This window comes from Micromesistius poutassou (assembly GCF_964030765.1).
Source record: "Micromesistius poutassou genome assembly, contig: SCAFFOLD_4692, whole genome shotgun sequence".
In the NCBI taxonomy this organism is placed as follows: Eukaryota; Metazoa; Chordata; class Actinopteri; order Gadiformes; family Gadidae; genus Micromesistius; species Micromesistius poutassou.
This window is the reverse complement of record NW_028179834.1, coordinates 1-19,758: the sequence shown is the minus strand read 5'-3', so window position 1 is coordinate 19,758 and position 19,758 is coordinate 1. Positions and strand designations below refer to the sequence as shown.

The 19,758-nt window shown below is 46.6% G+C and overlaps 1 protein-coding gene and 1 non-coding gene across 2 annotated transcripts; one reads left to right on the top strand and one right to left on the bottom strand.

Moving 5' to 3' along the window:
- The first annotated feature begins 8,176 nt into the window (after positions 1 to 8,176).
- LOC311371451 (HAUS augmin-like complex subunit 4) lies at positions 8,177 to 12,192 on the top strand. The gene is made up of 9 exons (XM_084489502.1): positions 8,177 to 8,306; positions 8,442 to 8,581; positions 9,116 to 9,247; positions 9,528 to 9,698; positions 9,923 to 10,019; positions 10,354 to 10,499; positions 10,900 to 11,030; positions 11,264 to 11,332; positions 11,976 to 12,192. Exons 1-9 carry the CDS (start codon positions 8,240 to 8,242, stop codon positions 12,145 to 12,147), a joined length of 1,125 nt encoding a protein of 374 aa, XP_084345628.1. The 5' UTR covers positions 8,177 to 8,239; the 3' UTR covers positions 12,148 to 12,192.
- A 597-nt stretch (positions 12,193 to 12,789) lies between these two features.
- Positions 12,790 to 12,862, bottom strand: AC3HAE_041308 (transfer RNA alanine (anticodon AGC)). Its single transcript has one exon. It is a non-coding gene; the product is annotated as a tRNA-Ala (tRNA).
- Between the last annotated feature and the right edge of the window lie 6,896 nt (positions 12,863 to 19,758).

Genomic DNA, 19,758 nt, shown 5'->3' with positions numbered 1-19,758 from the left:
GGGGGGGGGGGGGGGGGAACCAAAAAGAAAGCAACTGTCAGTCTTACCGCCCACCGGCTGTAAAGACGACAGAAAACCTGCCGAGCTAAACAGCATTTCCACCGTGCTGTCCGTGGAGGGTTGTTGTTTTTGCTAAGACAGTGGGTGGCTATTCTCCCTCCGCCAAATGCTCAGCAGAACCATCAGCACGTGCGTGCACGCACACGCACACACACACACACCAAAGTGCCCTTCATAAAAATCTAAATGGTTCATTAACTTTGATGAGGTTTTAAAGAGGCCGAAGACAGAACGCACAGGGACACCATGGCCCCTGAAAAATATATTTTTACATAAACACTCAAAACGGTAACAAAACAAGGAAGATACACCAAAACACGGCAGAGTGCTCACATGCTTTTCAACGTAAATATGTTTACACTGCGAGAGTTACATGACATAACATTGTGTATCCAGTGCATCGTTGGCGTCTACGCAAGTGTCTAGTTGTGTTACATTAGGTGTGTCCTGGTTTTACGACAGTTGAACACCAGGAGGCCCACTCACAGTATCTATGAGCTGGGGGGGGGGAAGGGGGGAGAGCACAGGGGGCAGGAGACGAGGAAGGAAAGTAACGCGCCTGTAACAGTGGAGGAGGGGTTGATCTGAGCTACCTCCGATCCCACCGACTGCATACCGTGAGGGACTATTTTTAGGGACAGAGTGCATGACACACTGCAGCCAACTAGATAAAAAAGAGAGTGTGTGTGTGTGTGTGTGTGGACAGCTGCATGTGGCCAATGGCTGAGTGTAGTTTAAAATGCCAGCTTCATAACTCCACCCCCATCTCTCCGCTTTCAGCACTGATCATTTTCCTAATTTACTCAAATTAATGGTCAGGACTGTATTGTTAAAATGTTATACGTGTTTAGTAAATAATAACTTACTTGTTTTCAAATACTATTGTTAGGGAGTCTTCGTGGACATCTTTGATGTAACCCTGAGAGGAAAACGACAAAAAGGGAAGATAGGTTATTTTCTAGTTGTTTTTTTAGACACAGACGCAACAGGAATGATACAAGAGAGATTTGGGAGGGGAAAGGGCAGGGTGATTTTTGACTTGATTTCAGTAATTGAGAAAGTATGTGTTCCAAGTCACAGTGTCAGCTGGAAGCCAGCTCCCAAGATACAGAGCGAGACAGACATACGAGAGACAGAGAGAGAGAGAGACACACACACACACACACACAGAAATTAACATAAAGAACAATCTTGGGCCCCGAGTAGAATTCCTAGTGTAAGTCTCATCCGTTCGGCGGCTCTGACACCGGCGTGTCAGGAAAGTGACGAGGGGCGTTCGAGTTTCCTCCCGAGGCTGCCCTCCAGGAATACCTCACACACATGCAGAGTGGCTTCTGGAGGATTGGGTGGCTGTCGTCGTGTACCAGGGAGCGTGGGGGGGGGGGGGGTCGGCGTGTGTGTGTGAGCGCCATGGCGGAGCAGACATGCACGGTGTGGCCTATATGTAGCGATCGCTTGACGCCCAGGAAACTGTCCCTAAACGCATGTGACAGCGAAACGTTAATAACTGTGGCCCCGTGTGCAGCTATGTCTGTGGCCTCCATTCATCTCCTAGCTTCACCTTTAAAGTCATAAGGGTGGAGGCTACTATAGCTATCAGTAGGACACTGCCTTATACGGGTAGAGAGGGGGGGGGGGGGGGGGGGGGGGGGGGTGAGGAGTGTGTCGCAAATCCTCCAGCCTGCATGCATAGTATGGAGCGGTGATAGTGGTCAGCTAGGAGCCTCATGGTTCCAGTCATGGTCTGGCTAGTACCATGACACCTCATTGGGGGGGGGGGGGGGTGGGGGGGGGGGGGAAACACACACACACACACACACACACACACACACACACACACACACACACACCACACACCACACACACACACACACACACACACACACACACACACACGAAAAGTATGTAATTGTCTACCCAAATGTGTGCCACAGCAGCTGTCATGTCATCCACTATTACTAAAAGACACACACAAAATTAGGAAAAGTGTGCGTTTGTGCAGGCGTCGCTCTGGAGACAGCTGCGTGTGTGGAGGCCGGCGTGTGCCTGCTGGGTCAGAAAGGCCGGGTTGACCCCAGAGTGGTTCCCCCCCCCTGGTCACAGGGAGCAGGCGGGTCCTTCTTTAAGGTATGACACATGGGGCCGGGTGGGGGGGGGGGGGGGGGGAGGGGGGAGGAGGGGGGTGGCGGTGGTCACAGCCAGTCCTGGGCTGTGACGTGCCCCGGCTCCATGTTTGGGCACGAGACCACGTGAAGTTCAACGGGGACCCATTCATTCTGGAGGGTTCTAAGACAGGGTGGCTAAGCTAGGCTAACTAGGCGAGGCGAGGCTTCCCGGGGCAGGGTAGGCTCTGGAGGCACACAAACACCAAATATCCTGATATATCATTAATCACCTCCGAAGGGGGCTGTCGTGTTAACAGAACTTGGGGCTGTATTGCAAGTCCTGCATTATTGACATGTTGGGAACAGAAAATGATTATTGTGAGTCATGGGTGTTTGCGGGAGGAAAAGCCAGAATGACAAAATTAAACAGACGACACAAGACAAGTGTTAACCAACTCCAAGCATCGGAGCTACCACCCCCTCCAGCACACATGACTACCTCTTACAGGGAAACAAACAGCAAAAGCGCTTGTAACTGGAGATAGAGAGCGTCTATCACCAGCATTATTTAAGTAAAGCAGCTCTCAAGACACATGTAAGGGAAGTGAGAGCGGGCGATGGATGGATAGATAGAGAAAGATAATGGAGGCAGTTAATAGAAGAGTGGAAAAAGTTAATTCATGCCAGGGTCGAGCTGTCAGGCTGTAAAACAGAACGACAGGTGAGGGGGGTAAATATAGTCACTGAACCACCATGTGGCCCGGTCTTAGGACTGGAGAAGCACTGCTAGGCCCCGCAGAAAGGAAATTAACTAATATTGTACCGTTATACTTGCCATGCTGTCTAAAAAGAAAAATCAGCATATTACTGGCTCATGCCATTAAATTCCAGACAGCGGCTGAACACTGGCACAACAACAATGAAATCGGCCAAATTACCCCACCGAAACTGGTGATGACTGATGTTGTGTTGATTAAAAACAACACAACAACATTTCGAATTGGATGTGTTATTAAAGTTGTGCTTGAAAGAAGAAATCATATTTTAATGACGACAGCGATGCCATGTGACTAGGCGTGAAACTTAAGGCAGCATTTCCCACGAAGACTGACATGAACTGAAAGTGGACACACACAGAGAGCAAAGCAAAACACTCACAACTAAACATTACATTTCAATGTGGACCAGATCTTAAAACGTGTAGATCGTGGTCGGCATTAGATAAAGCCTACAATTCAGTTTGTACGATCATCGATAAACACATAATACTAGTTTCAGACGTAGCAATGTAGATCACAAATTGCACGACAATGCAGCCTCGCAATAGGGCTAGTATTAAGTCGTCATTTATTCAACTGAAATTAACTATTTTAGAAATATCAAGTCAGCCGTTTCAGTGCTACATAGTAATTGTTGTTTGGCGAGGTTAAATAACATGACAGTAGCTAAAAATGCATTTAGGCTGGGCCATGCACACACACACACACACACACACACACACTGATGACTGAGGTAGCTCCCACAGCTAGCATGAGCTAACACAACCACCCACCCCACCGTGGCCACAACACACCCGGACTCATCCCCGTCCGCCCGGACCACCGCTCACATTCACCGGGTGGACGGCTAGAGAAGTCCCAAGACATCGATAAAGTATAAATAAACATTCCCAAGTCGTGGTTGAAACTTTTTTTTTTTACTTGACGCTTCCAGCCACCGTTTACCTTGTAGAAGGCCCCGTTCGAGCCCCGCACCTCCACCGCCAGCCCGTCCATGCTCGCCGTCGGTAGCTCACCACGGCCCGGCAGCTTGTCCGGGGACGCTCCGCCTCCCCCCGGCGGCTCAGCCGGCACGACCCCCAGCCTGGCCGGCCCGTCGCCGCCGCTCCCCGGCCGCTTGTGGATCTCCAGTGTGTCGGGAGGGTGGAGGGGGAAGAGAGAGGGGCTGAGGTGAAGGGGTCCGGGGGAGATAGGTGGAGGTGGTGGTGGTGGTGATGGTGATGGTGGACTGGTTGGCACCGCAGACGCTACTACCTCCAGCGGCCGGCTCCGTGTGTAAAAAAAAAAAAAATGTGGGGCTCACTCACTGAGCAGGATGACACCGCACCGGCCGACGAGCCCTGACGTGCGTCAACGGAGCCCACGAAGCTAATGATGCTCACAGACTACAGGCAGGGAGAGCGCTAGCGGACGGGCAATCAGCTAGGCTAGGCTATTAACGCCTCGGCGCCTCGGTGCCTTTGAATGGGAGCGCTTAGCTGTCGAACGGGGGGGCTATATCTTACTGCGTTGTGTGTTCACTACGCGCCGGGGCGCAGTCGTTGTTGTATTATCTCCTCTTTTTTTTTTTTTTTTTTCTTGTCCGCGAGTCGTCACCGGGGATTCCTTCCTTTGTTTGTGGTGGATGCAGTTGTGCAGCTACTAGGGCTTCCTTCCAACACAAAAAAAAAACGCGTTTGGTGGTGCACTGTAGCCCGGCACCTCCTTACTCCAACCACCCGTCCCCTCAAAAGCACGCTGATGGAGTGGATCGGCGAGGGACTGAATGACCCCAAAGAACCCACCCCTCGATTGCCAAAGACCCGCCCCGGGCGCAATGCCGGCCGTCTATTGGCTACGGACGTCGTCGATCTAGTCTAGCGTGTGTTGATTGGTTTTTAAATTAGAGGTTGGTTCACGGTTTTCACCAATGGATGTTGGGACATTGTATCCCATCCGGATCTATTGGATTTACTCCGTGCCAGTTATATCGGTACTCGAATTAACTGGCCCCGGTATCCGGTTTTGCTCACTCATTGATAACTAAGAACCAGAATGATGCCACACACTACCAGGCATTGTGTAAACTACTATACAGCAACACCGTTGGGTATTAGTCCAGTAGGTTATACCATAGTAGAGCACCAATTTGATTGGCCTATACGTTATATCACATAGTAAGTAGTGTCTGATCGTGCAATATAACAAGTTGTAAAGTATTATAAAATCGAAACTCGGAGTGTTAATGTATATGTGCAAGGATTTTTGTGATGCAAAGCAAAAAGGCTGTGTCAGTGTAATAACTTTTCTAAAAGAGTTATTAGTTTGTAATCCCAATGGATAAAAATTCCTTGCTGATTTTCCAGATGAATGAGAGTTTATTAGCTGAGTAAGTACAGCAACTTAAAAAAAAAAACGTTGGGTAATGGCAGGACATGGTTAGGAAAGCAACGAAGAGGAAGCTTCTGGAAGAACAGATATGTCCCACACCTGCTGCCAGAAAGCAGCTGTGAACCGCACAAATCAGGCTGGTCAGAAGGGCACCCACGGCCGTTAGAGCACACTCAGGAATTGCGATTGCAGGCTAAATGCGTGTCTCCTCATCTGCAGTGTAGCTGCAAAGTATCTTCTGGATTGTCGAGTGATTCGTCAAGTGTCAAGAGAAATTTGTATCTTAAATGACATAGTTAATTATAATTATTATTATTAGATCTTCAAGTTTCTTTATTGAAGAGGATACACAAAGCTTGATGAATGCGAGGCATGTAATATTTTATGTAGGGTAAATTAGAAACAACATAGATGGATGCATGTGAAACGATATGGCAGTCCCAGATAACATGAGTGATTGAATCCCCCACAGAAGAGGATAGACACATTGCTAAAGGATGATGACAGGACTTGCTGCGGACATTAGGAATCAAACTGAGTTCAGCTGGGAGTCAATACCCTTGCCACTACACTATCCAGCCCATTCCTTTCATTGAAACATATGTAAAAATGAATAAAGTGTGTACAGAGCATCATAATATAACATGTTGAACATGTGCCCAGGATAGAAGCGCCTTGGCCCGTACGCATTTAACACAAGACCACATTTCTGAACAGCTTGAATATCACCGTACACAGCTCTGTGCATGCTGAGCAGCAGGACAGCATCGCAACTCTCTTGCTGGTGGAGGATAGGCGTGTTATTATGGGATGTTAATCAGTAAAGTGTTATGGCTTTATTGAGGGGAAGCGTCCTGGCCTGCACCCTTCCTGCATCCTCCAACTGGGTTCACACCTCCTCAGGAAACGAGTGCCCGCCACGCTGCTCTAGATCTTTAGAAGTAGGCCGAGGTTACACACACTCCTAGGTTGCTAAGGGCAGGCGATGTAAAATCACAGGACATGTAGGGATGTAAATTCTCTCGATAACGGGTCAAAATGGATGCTGATTTCGAAAATCTGATTGAAAAGACAATGATTACAATATTATCCAGGGGCTTATCATGTGTTGCAGTAGAACAATGTAAACAAAAGGGGCCCTGATAATGGAGTGGCTTAAAGGTCTATGAAAGGTAGTTAATTAGGTTTAAGGTAAAGGTAGTTAATTAGGTTTAAGGTAAAGGTAGTTAATTAGGTTTGACCCACAAAGTCCGTAGCCCACCTGTTCTAGGCAAGATGCCCTCACCCTGACTGGCTGCTTAATGACGTATGATGCATGTAGTTCTTCTATTTAGTTACTTCTATGTTCATCTATGTATATTTGTAGTGATGTTGTTTGTTGATTGCACTTATGTTGTTTTTGATGCGGTGAGTGGTTTTTAAGAGCTTTTTAGTTTCAGCATCTTTAAGCCTTTCATTATGAGATAATCCCACCAAAATAATAATCAGTGGGCGATGATTTATCAAACAAGTCTTCCAAGCAAAATTCCCACATTGACGATCTTCATCATCATCCTCATCTTCATCATCCTCATCATCATCATCATCATCATCATCTTGTTCACTCCATATAAATATATAAATTTATATATACAGACTACAGTACACCACATGTAATTCTGAATCCTGTGTTCTTTTCCATGTTCCTTAAATTAAACTTCCACCAAGTTTTCCTCAGCAGCCTCCCCCCCCCCCATCAGGGGTTTCCCATCCCAGTGTTCATTTTTAGAAGTGGTGGCAAAGGGCAGCAGACAAACCAAACGCTTACAAAGGAGGGCCACACACGGAGCAGCAAGATGGGGCCAACAGCAGCAGCAGAAAGCTCCCGTAGGTCCTCGCGACTCACCGGGGTCTTCGTGTTTTGGGGAAGCGGGGTGGGGGTGTTGGGGGCGAGAGGAGGGGGCAATGCCAGATCATAACAGTGAAAATGACACTCCTCCAGTGGTGTATAGGGGCAGAAATATGCTGAACTTTTTCATTCTGTATTTGCAACGCACTACATTTCAAATGAAAACTGTGACTAATGTAAGTTGCATAATTTTTTTGCTTTTCTTCTTGTGTTTAATGTAAATAGTTTCATTTACAGTGTGCATCGTCATGTTTATTCTGTGAGGCGCTGTAGGAGTCATTTAGGGCAAAGCTGTTGTCATAATACAAATTATGAGTCTACTACTTTTGTGTACCAGGGCAGGGTACATGGTCCATGGTCCATGGTCAATGTGTGATATCTTCACTTGTTTAGCCTACTAGCCGTTCCCTGGTACATACAAAGAGCAGCACCATTATTTTTTATATTGAGCAACACCTGTGTTTGTCCTACAACGGGGCCTCTGTGAAAAAGGTAGACCTTTATTGTCTTCATTGAAGGCCTAACACACAGATAACAGTCCATCAATAATGGCATAATACTGGTTTTTTATATCCACCTTCAATACTTTTTGTCTTTTTCCTGTTCAGTACAAACACTTTTTTATAAAGTATATAAAGTATGTAGGCTATATTATGTGCATATATTAAGGACTTGAATGTGATAAATAAAAGTATATTCAGCCACCCGTCCTGATGCAGAGCTGTCTACGGGTGTAGGGCGGCGAGACCCCCAGATGGGGGCAGTCATTCGCCACGAGTAGTTTGGAACTACCAAAACAAACAAAGAAGGAGGAAGCGGCCGGCGCCGGCCACACAACCAATAGCAGAGCTCGTTGAAGACGCGCGCGACTTGAGCTTGATTCAGGAAGTACATTTGCAGAAGTAAACAAATGGAGTGAAGTGACCTCATGGTCTGCAGTCCGACGTGTCATCGTTATTAGTACGCGACGCTTCGTCAGTGGTTGTGTTAGAGCGGCAGTACACAATACACGTCAACTCGTGACTTCACTTAATCTGATGATGTCTTCTGCTGAGGCTGTGAGTGAATCCTCACTTGGGAAGGGAGACAACTTGCATCAAGAAGGTACGACTCAATAAGCTCATCCTTACAATTAAATGCAGACAGACAGACAGACAGCCTGTCCGTCTGCAACGTGTTTCAGGTGTGGTCCGTTGTAACGCTCTGGTTGTTGTGGTGCTTTGGTTCCCCCCCCCCTAGTGCTGGCGTCCCACCCGCTGTGCGACCTCACCGAGGAGGACTTGACGCAGAACCCCAAGCTGTGTAAGCTCCTGGCCACCTTGTCGCAGCACGTCGACCCCACCGGACTGTCGGCCCCGCTCAAGACGGATCTGGAGAAGGTAGGAAACGTTACCACTATCTAGGCCCGGGCAATAAAACAATAAATTATCGTATCGTGGTAGACTTTTGATCAATATCAATATAAAGCATGTTCAATATATATCGATAAGAGACTGGACCACCGACTCTAGCAGCTGGGTTTGTTACACAAACACGCTTCCATACTTAATTACTATATTTGAGTGTTTTTCATTGTTGTGTCGACATTGGAGTATTGATCAATGAAGAACAGTGGAAGGTCGTATTAAGTGTTAAACAGAAGTGTTTAAATCCAGCGTGGTAATTCCTAGTCTTTTTAGGTCATTCAAATTATCAATAGTTATCGATATCGATCAATATGATCAAGTTATATCGTGATATGTCTTTCAGCCATGTCGCCCAGGCCTACCACTATCTAAATATATATATTTTTTATTGCCATTATAAAACGTAGAACATTTTAATATCTCACATGTGCCTGGAAAAGCAGAGATGAAGAGATATGCTTGATGTACGTGTGCTTGGCCATCAAGACGTTTATTTCCTGAGCCAAGGCAGAGCAGAAGCTGCAGAACCAGAGGCGGCGCTGGCTGCAGGTGGAGAGCCTGCATGGCACGCTGCAGGAGATGATCCAGGACCACCACGTGAAGAAGCACCGCACCACTCTGCCCCCCGACGTCAACATGGTGTGGGACGCACACACACACACACACACACACACACACACACACACACACACACACAAAGCGTGTAATACCGTATTTCTGTTTTGCTTTTACAATATTGTTTACTATGTGTGTTCTTTAATCGGATTGTGTTTTTCACAATGGGATTTGCCATCCCATGTAAGAAATGTCCTGTCAGTTACACAGGTCTGAACTCTCACCTCAAAGGTATTTTTCTTGACATTGAAACGTTAATGAGTTCTCTTCTGTTCCTGTGTGATGATCTGTATCCGTGGTCTAGTTCTACGACACGTTGGAGAGGTGTCTTCTAGTGGCTCAGTGTGTTCGTCAACTAGACCTGAGCACCACCACCACCACCACCACCACCACCACCACCCAACCAGGCCTGGACCAGCCCTCTCTACTGGGGCTGGATCCTCAGCAGGTGCTGGAGCTCCTGCCCACAGAGAAGGTGTGTTGTAATCGGATCATTTATATAGATTAATGCAGAGGCGCATTATGGGGGGAGGAAGGGGCATTCTGTGGGGGGGTTCAATCACTTGTTGTTATCCGGGACTGACATATTGTTTCACATGCATCCATCTACGTTGTTTCTTAATTTACCCTACATAAAACATTACAAGCCTTGCATTCATCAAGCTTTGTGAATATGTGTATTGGAATTATTTTCTGCAGACTGTGCAAAGAATGAAGCAGAGTTTGCCTAAGGAGCTGGAGAGACACCTGAAGACAAAGTGCTTCAGTCTGCTGTCCTACTACCAGCCGGACTGGGGTACAACAACGCCACAACAACCACATCAGAACAGAAACAAAACAAACACCAATGTCTTTCTTGTATTGCTATTTATTAAAAGCAATTTGCACTAATGTCATTGATGAGAAGGTAGGGATTAGGGAATCTTGCTCAAGGGTGCCTACACACTAGACTTAAGTGTTCAAACCCAGAATCTTTTCAGCTGAGTGTCAAACAACCTAATCACTAGAGCCTAGACTATCAGCCAGCCGCCCAATATTGTCCCTGCTCCTTTTTAGTTATTAGTGGACAAAATCACCTTTTGTTGATACCCCACGGAGGTGTCATGGCCGCTGTCTCCCTTCATCACCAGAGAACGAGAGTGAGGGTCTGAAGAACATCAAGCTGGCCCACCTCTCGGGCCAGCTGGACAGGGAGCAGAAGCGGGCAGAGAGCCTGAAGGCGGTCTGCCGCGAGAACGCCGTTCTGCTCCAGCGACAGACCCAGCTCTACCTCCTCGTGGGTTTTATTGTTTATTGTTTGTATTTTGTTTTTAGTATTTTTGTATTTAAATTGTATATTAAATAGATCTTTTTTTACTTTTTTACTTTTTACTTTTTTTTGTCACTTGAATCTAACCCCAGCAGCAGCACAGTCTATGGTGAAGCAGTGGTTGGTGCAGTTGGCTGATTGGTGAAAGCTATTCCACCAACCAAAACACACCACAAATGACTACTAATACTGCGACACCTATCTTGCTTGTTCTTGTTTTAACAGTATTATGAGTCATTACGACTGGACACCCATTTATATTTGATTAAGCTTTTCACATAACTTATGTTAATTTAACTCCTTGTGAAAGATCATATCTCTTTTGAGCTGCCTCAGGGTGATCTTTCCTGACGGCTTGCTTCCCCAGGAGCTGACCAAGTGCATCCAGCTCCTCCAGTCGTTCATCCTGGACCACAGACTGACGATCCAGACTCAACTGGACCGCAAGAAGCTGGAATACTTGGAGGCCAAGTGTGAACTGGTGATGCAGAAAATCAGGTAAACTGGCTTATTTTCAATGTCAGGTGTAGATCTCCTCTCTAATACCCTAATATTAGGATTTCAGAAAAATACACTTTAAAATGGAAGTTCAAGTCAATGATCCCTTATTTGGGATAGTGTGGTCCTCAACCCTGTTATTGGTTCTAGTGTAGCTGGTGAGATGGTGGTTGGGTGGAGTTACTATCTTGTAGTTGTGCACTCTTAACACGAACACGTTCTGTCTCTTCCAGAATGGAGTCAGTGGAGATTGGGCTGGACACCTACACAGCCGACACCATAGCGGCACACAAAAAAATAAGGCAAGTCACTGTAGTAGAGTATACTATCGCTCTTTTAGTCCTAGGCGTTTCCTTCCAGAAAGTCGCTTGTAAGTCGCTTTGGATGAAAGCGTCTGCAAAATGCCCTGCTATGTGAATGGTATTCTGTTACCGTTTACCATAAGCACCTATGCAACGTTGGTCCTCATTTAAGGAATCCTCTGTCCTAGTTCAGAAGGTTAATTATTACTCCCAATATTGTGATAAACACACAAAGACATGTTTATCGTAAATAGGCTCTACTTTTCACATATATTTGACATTGAACTTATTTGTATATTTGTATACTATTGTCCATAGTCCATAGGCACGTTGCTGAAACCAGAGTGAAATCATGCATATTTAACTAATAAAGATCATTTGTAATATTAATCAGAAATACAACATCACCACTACAGTCAACTGTGGGAATGGGACGATAGAGTACCAAAGTACTAAACGTGATGTAAAATATGTCTGGATTATTTGTGCCAGGATAATCGTGGCATCGTATTTCCATGTCTTCCCATCGCTAAACGGTAATCATCGTCAACAATAATGACCACTGAACCGGTAAAGGTTTGGGAGGGGACGTGCCCCTAGCCTGTTCAAATGTCCATCCCCCCCCGCCCGTCGCACCACGCAGGGCTCTGCTGGAGGCGGAGCTGAACGAGCGGCAGCTGGAGAAGCGGTCTGTCCAGTCCAAGCTGGCGTCGTTTGAGATGCTGGGGACGGAGTTCGAGGCTCTGGCCGACGAGTACGCCAGGCTGCAGGGGGAGATCAACGTCAAGAAGTGGGCGCTGAAGGAGTTTTCATGAACACGCTCGGTAGAGGGCACACCAAGCTGACGTCGTATTTGGTCGTGTCCCTTTACATCATCAATGTTGTCTTTTGTACATAGTGTTAGTGTGTCTTTTCGTCAAATAAAAGGTCAGACAAATAGTTCTGTTGTCAACCTCGTGCAGTGTTTTGTTGTATTTCTAAGTCTTTTTCAACAGCTTGCTATCTAGGACAGTGGTTCCCAAACTTTTTATACCGCGTACCACCTCAGAAAATATTTGTCTCCCCAAGTACCATCATGAATGATTTTTTGGATACTCTTTTGCGTACGACTTAGCCTAATAGCGCATCACGTACCACTGTGGTACGCGTACCATAGTTTGAGAACCGCTGATCTAGGAAACTAAAACGAAACTAAAAACTAAAAGAAAAACAATCGCAAAAGAAGCGGAAAACGAAATACAGGAGTTGAACGTAATATAATAGAAAAACAATTAAATGTTAAACAAGTAAACATAACATAAGTCAACTTAAAAAATATATAATTAAAAACGAATTGAATCATAAAGTACGATATTGCTTTGATTGAAATACAATCAAAAATAATCTAATTAATGAACATAGCTCTGTTTAAATTGGTTTACCGAAGGTGAAAACGTTACGTACCAAAAAACAAAATCTGGAGGATGCGGGCATCGATCCCGCTACCTCTCGCATGCTAAGCGAGCGCTCTACCATTTGAGCTAATCCCCCGGCTGTACTGAACGGTGCTTTTTATGTATATGTACTTATACGTAATTGTATGTGTAATTATTTTTATATTCTATAATATACATATTATTTTATTATTTATTTTTGGGTTTACCTTGAGAAAAACATTAAACGGCCAAATGTGATTAATTCCAGGCCATTTTGTTTTTGGTTCAACGAGGGATGGGTCACCGTTAGAGACCGGTAGGTGGCAGCATTTCTGTAGTCTCTCTGCGCTGCGGCACCCCATAGCGTTCCACTCAAATATTTACCCTACATTAGTTCAATACATGTTATATGCTTCTTTGTACTGTGGAAAACACTTATAATATAATCTAAGTAATTACTCATAAATTTAATTAGTTAATAATGTCATAAGTGTAACTCGCCATCCCCTCCCGTTCCACAAGAGGGCGCCACGCGACAACATCTACCAACGTCTACCAATGAACGGCTCGCGCAATGAGATGCCGGGGGGCTCGCGCCTCTCCGCTCATCTCACAGAAGCAGAAGAAGCCCCGCCTTCAACCAGACAACCACTGGCTGTGGCCGGCTACCGGTTCAGCTCCTCCTCCTCCTCCTCCTCCTCCTCCTCCTCCACCACCACCTCCTCCTCCTCCAGCAGCCTCCAGCCTCCACCAGCAGCAGCAGCAGCACCACTACTCCGCACATCTGGCAGCAGCAGGAGCAAAAGCACCACATCTGGCACTGTCACTGTAGCGCTCGTGCACCGCGGCATGTCCCCCGCTCGCCACACTGGACACAGGAATAGGTTTTTTGTTGTTTTTTGCTTCGAGACGACAACGAGGGTGCGCGAACAATTATGTCCGAGGTGCGGAAATTCACCAAGCGGCTCAGCAAGCCGGGCACGGCGGCGGAGGTCCGGCAGAGCGTGTCCGAGGCGGTGCGGACGTCCGTGATCGTGGTGAGTAGCGCCGGGACTGGTCGGTGGTGAGGAGCGTGTGGGCTCGGTCCTCCAAATGCAGACCACCGCCGTTTGGCTACTAGACGCGTGGCAGACCTCACAATGGACGGTCCGTTATATGGATTTCCCACGTTTTTCCATTTAATTTAAAGCGTCTTTTATTTTATTTTTTTGTACTTCGTTCGACCCCTTTTTAATGAGAGAGCGTGGCGGTCGTTGAGGTAACTTCCTCCCGGCTCTCTTCAGAGTGTGCCCCCCCCCCCCCGGTAACGTTTTCCACCGATATGCCCCCCAAAATGCGCCACCGCAAGCGGTCAACAATGATTCAGTGTTGCCCTAAAGCGGGTGTTATGCTCATCACTACTAATACCACACTACTTGTGTTTATAACGTTTTGGCAAATTGTATCCTTAGTGACGCAGCTCCCGGACTACCAGAAGCCGACTTGAGTGTGTGCCCTGCGGTGTGACAGTGTCTGCCAGGCTCACATGGTGTTTCCAGAGCGTGTTCTCCTTTTGTGTGCTGGTGGAAAAAAAAGAGACAGCTGCACCGCGGTTTCTGTCATTGAATTGCTGGAGCTTTCTGCTGGATTTGGCATACTGGAAAATGCTTGCAAAGTCAATGCACAAATTGATGCTGCATATTGATTTTGACTTCCTTTGTAGCCTATTTTGTTTGTTGCCTGTTATTAACCACGGTGGGACCGTGTAGTAGTTTTAATGGACTGATGATGGGGGGGATTTGTCTCGGCTGCTTTCGTTAATACTCGTTTACAGCGGAAATGCCTATTAAGCAATTGTGGGCTTCCGCACGGTCATGTGCAGGAGTGTGTTCCCCCCTGACGGTGCCAACGTGTACAGGCATGACGTTTTGCTGCTACTTCCGGTGATGTCATGACCACTGCCATCACCGGATTGACTGTTTTTCATGTTCGTCTCATCCTTTGTTATTGCTAACGCATATGGCATCCAAAGCAACATCTCAACTCATTGTCCATTCTGCATAATTGCCCCACATTACTGAGATCAACCGATAAACTAGGATCAACGATGGTGGAACTTTTCAAATCATTTTATCAGAATGTTCTGCTTAAGCAAGTCATCCTCGTCACAGTCTTATGATCATCATATTGCATTATGGGTCGCAGAAGGACTTACCAGCATCACAATCTTGTGATAAACACGCATGTGTGTGTGTGTCTGTGTATGTGTGTGTATGTGTGTGTGTGTGTGTGTGTGTGTGTGTGTGTGTGTGTGTGTGTGTGTGTGTGTGTGTGTGTGTGCGCGCGTGTGTGTGTGTGTGTGTGTGTGTCTGCATGTGCGTGTTCTTCTGGCCACTAATCCCTCGGGTAATTGTCGGCATGGTAACAGAGAACAAGCCCCGTGTGTTGTCGGGGTTGTGAACCCTGTGTCTCTCTCACACGGGGGATTCCCTCAGGCACGTAGCGCCCATGCGTCCTCACACGGATGTGAACGTAGGTTTCTGTGTGTGAACGGAGGCGTTGTGGGTCCTCGTTGTGTCTGCGTGTCCCCCCGGTATGGATGTCACTTTGTTTTGTGTGTGTGTGAAGGAAGCATCCGTCTTCAATGTTGTGTGTTTCTGTTGTTGTTGTTGTGTAACCAGTAGTACTCATGTTAGTTCAGGTTTTATGTTACGCTTTGGGTCCTCGGTTGTCTTGTCTTTATCTATGTCTCATCCATTGTTGGTTGTTCCGTCTAATTTCCGAGGGACTGAGATGATGGGAAATTCTTCCAAGATGATTTCCACCGAAGAGGATAAAATGCGTCATAGTCTGGCAGAGCACTGTGCAGGGATAACTTTTGGTCTTCATCGGCAGAGGCAAAGTGAAAGCTCTGATTGCTAATCTAATTGGCCAGTTGGAGGCAAGGTGATTTTGACAAGTACCTATGTGGTTATAGAAGTTGCAAAAAAGTTGAATTTGTGGGGTAAGACTGAGGACACTGGATGGGTTTACATTTCTGTGCCTCTGTGTGTGTGTATCGTTGTGTGTGTTACTTCGATTTGCCTCATGCACATGTGCAAGTGCTCATCAATCATACGACTGTGTGTGTGTGTGTGTGTGTTTCTTTACTGGTGTTGGACATCTCGGTGGCCGTGTGTCGCAGTCAGGGGTCTTATGATGTGTGGCTCGCGTTCCCCTTCCGCACCGTGGGAACAAACACAGTACACACACACATCTGGGAAACACATCAACCTCCTGGCATGCCCCTCCCTCCCTTCCTCCCATCCCGCCCTCCCTCCTGCCCGACGCACATCACAAGGTCATGATGGGGTTGTGATGGGCTGGGGTCAGGATGGGGTTGTGATGGGGTCATGATGAGGTTGTGATGGGCTGGGGTCATGATGGGGTTGTGATGGGGTCATGATGAGGTTGTGATGGGCTGGGGTCATGATGGGGTTGTGATGGGGTCATGATGAGGTTGTGATGGGCTGGGGTCTTGATGGGGTTGTGATGGGGTCAAGATGAGGTCAGGGTCAGCAGTGAATGTTCTTGTAGGGGGAAGGTGGTGGGAGGAGGAAGTGGGTTATTGAAAGATGTTACCATGCAAGTGAATAAAGTATGATACAGCATCACTTTAGAGAGGCACGCCATGGCCTCCACGTCATTTCCTCTCTCTGTTTCTCTCTCTGTCTCTCTCTCTTGCTCCCTCTATCTGTGTGTGTGTGTGTGTGTGTGTGTGTGTGTGTGTGTCTCTCTCTCTCTTGCACTCTCTATATGTGTGTGTGTGTGTGTGTGTGTGTGTGTGTGTGTGTGTGTGTGTCTCGCTCTCTTGCACTCTATCTGTGTCTGTGTGTGTGTGTGTGTCTCTCTCTCTCTCTCTCTCTCTCTCTCTCACACACACATTCTCTCTCTCTCTTTATCCCTCCCTCTGTATCTCTCTCTCTGTATCTGTTATTTGTTGGCATGGGAAAGCATTTACCATTACCAAAGCACCAAAAACTAAAATAGGACACCCTGGAAAAAAAGATACAAACATAGCAAGTTGACTTGATGTCTCTCTCTCTCTCTCTCTCTCTCTCTCTCTCTCTCTCTCTCTCTCTCTCTCTCTCTCTGTCTCTCTCTCCCTAGCTGTCCTGGATTGCACTATTTTCTTGTGACTGTTTTTTTTTATTTCACTTCCTGCAAAACCGGAACTCACAAGACAGCCTTACTCTATACTTCTCTATTCTCTATATAATTTTTTTCTCTCGCTCTCTCTCTCTCTCTCTCTCTCTCTCTCTCTCTCTCTCTCTCTCTCTCTCTCTCTCTCTCATACTGAAGTCACTGCTCTGTGGTTGCCTGTGTGTGACGTTCGTGATTGTTGAAAACATCAGTGTGATGTTTGTCGTTGTCCTGTCGTGCTCAACCGTTGGAGCGCAGTATTAACACTGCCCATGTTAGAAGTTCAATTCCCTCGGGGCCCACCCATGCTAACACTGTGTGTATGGGGGCCATATGCTGTAATGGTTAGGGTGGTTGACCATATCTCTCTCTCTCTCTCTCTCTCTCTCTCTCTCTCTCTCTCTCTCTCTCTCTCTCTCTCTCTCTCTCTTTGACGCTCTCTCTCTCTCTGTCTATATCTTTCATCATGTTCTCCGCTGGGGCAACACAAGCATAACATGAGGTAACCTCATGCTCCACACACACACACACACACACACACACACACACACACACACACACACACACACACACACACACACACTCATACACACTCATACACTTGTAATGAATGAGGACCAGGTGGAACACACTCCCACGCACGTTCACACATGCGCTGAGGAGGGGTGTGTGTGCATGAGGGGTCAACGGGCCTCTCTGTGTGTGTCCTGTATCTCCATCACACTCACAGATTACAAAGCCTTTTGAATCGTTTTTTAGGGTTTTATGGTTTGCTGCAGGCAGGGGATAGGCCCGCCTTGCTTGAGGATAACTACTGCCGTGCTTACCTGTAGTTCTGCCAATCAAACCTACTAGTTAGTACCCTTTGACGTCAGGGATTGAACCTAGTGACGTTTGACATAGGAGATCGAACATAGCACCATTTGGCTGAGAGAGTCGCACACCTGATCCCATCCACCCCCCCCCCCCCCCCCCACCATGAAGAGTGATGCGGTGTACCAGGGGGGGTGGGCTGGTGTGTTCTGCTGAGGCCAGCACATCAGCCGTCCCCACAAGGCCGTCCCCACAATGCACGGTTTCTCCAACCCCCCAGGCCCCACCAGGGTGCCGCCCCATGTAGACGAGGGCTTACACACTTACTAGGATTAAGCTGCCAGCTTCCCGGCTTATCTCCAGCTTGAAGGGATCGCAACTTTCTTAAGAATTAATTATCGCCTTCCCCCCCCCCCCCCCCCCCCCCGACACAAACACACACGCACGCACGCACGCACGCACGCACACACGCACGCACACACACACACACACACATACATACACATACACACACATACGCACACATACACACACATACACACATTCATACACATACACTAATGCACACGGACACGTGTACTACATACAGACCCCCTCGTAGCTGGTTGGGCCAACATAAAACGTGAGATGTTGTGACCTAGTTCCGCTGGTCTCAGACTCGCTGGTGTTCCCCGGCCCATGCTGAAACCATTACCTCTTTATGGCACCTTGAAGGACCACATGGGGACCTGGCCGTTACCTCCAACACAAAATGCCCCGTTATCGTCCCCTCCGGTACTTTGATTGGTGAATACTAATGACATGGGTTTTGTATTGTATGCCAGAGATATTAGCTATATAAAATGGTATTAAGATGCAGAACTAGAATTAACCTATGATTGTTATATTGTCTTGGTTTATTTGAAAGTTTCGGAGACTCCACCAACACCACTCCATAAGAATGAATGCAATAGTATCGTAAGACGCTCGGATCACAGCATCGGCCGAATCAAATTATTATAGTATTATTGACAACACACACTCTATACCGCCATGGCTCATCCAAAATGATTTGACCAGCTCCTGTCGTGATTTGTCCATTTAGCTGAAACTCTCTCTCGTCCGCTTCTCTTTCTTCTCTTGGTTTCTCTATCTCGGGACAGTTTGTTTTCTGGAAAGGATTTAGTTGGTTCTTTTTTTAACTTTTTCATCCTGTTTGGTTTTGCGTGAACTTGAAGTGAATTTGTGTGACAGAGAGAGAGCCATGTTTACAAAGACCCGGAAGCATTGATTCCGGTCTCATTGATGGAATAACTGCAACACAGCTTAGCTCAGTGTGTGTGTGAATACACTAATTAGTACACTAATTAAAGTAAATAATGAATAAGTAATTATTGCTGAAATCAAAGGCAGTACCTGCATCGACAGCCCTTGTTCGGCTGTACAGGAATCATTTGAGCCATGGATCCTTTTCACAGAGGCGTCATCGTAGGACTTCACAGGGTGTCGCTCTTAACACTAATGATGGGTCTGCGACTTTTATACAAAGACATATACCGGATATACAGAGACGCCGCGTTGACCTGTGGACCGTAGGTCAGCGGTGCCACCATATTGGAGAGGCCAAGACCGGCCTGTAAACAGATACAAGTCAGCAGTTGGGCTGCGGTTTGTCCTGTTAAAAAGCACCATGGTGTTTACACTACTCAGCCGATTACGATCAAGGAAAATAAGCCAAGCCCATGCTCGGCTACAAGGTCAAGCATGGGCTTGGAGTGGGTTTATTTGGAGTTAATAAAAGTGTTAAATAAGTAAATAAAAGAGAGGAGTGTGTGATCAAGGCTGGTATGAACTGTTACTACACAGTGGAAGATAATAAATTGTAATCAGGAACTGTAGAAACTCACGTTGGTTTGAGCATAGATCTGGCTTATTTTCCTCGGTTAAGCTTAAAAATGATTAACAATGATACAACATAATAACAATTATTATTAATTATAAACATTGAATATAAAATGACTCTGTTTTCATTACTCAAAGAAATCGGTTGAGAAATGT

Excerpts from the sequence above, each read along its gene's own strand:
- LOC311371451 (XM_084489502.1), top strand. The coding sequence starts at position 8,240 with ATGATGTCTTCTGCTGAGGCTGTGAGTGAATCCTCACTTGGGAAGGGA. Across the intron at positions 8,307-8,441 it reads AGACAACTTGCATCAAGAAG|TGCTGGCGTCCCACCCGCTG; the intron begins GTACGACTCAAT and ends CCCCCCCCCTAG. Across the intron at positions 11,031-11,263 it reads CTGGTGATGCAGAAAATCAG|AATGGAGTCAGTGGAGATTG; the intron begins GTAAACTGGCTT and ends TGTCTCTTCCAG.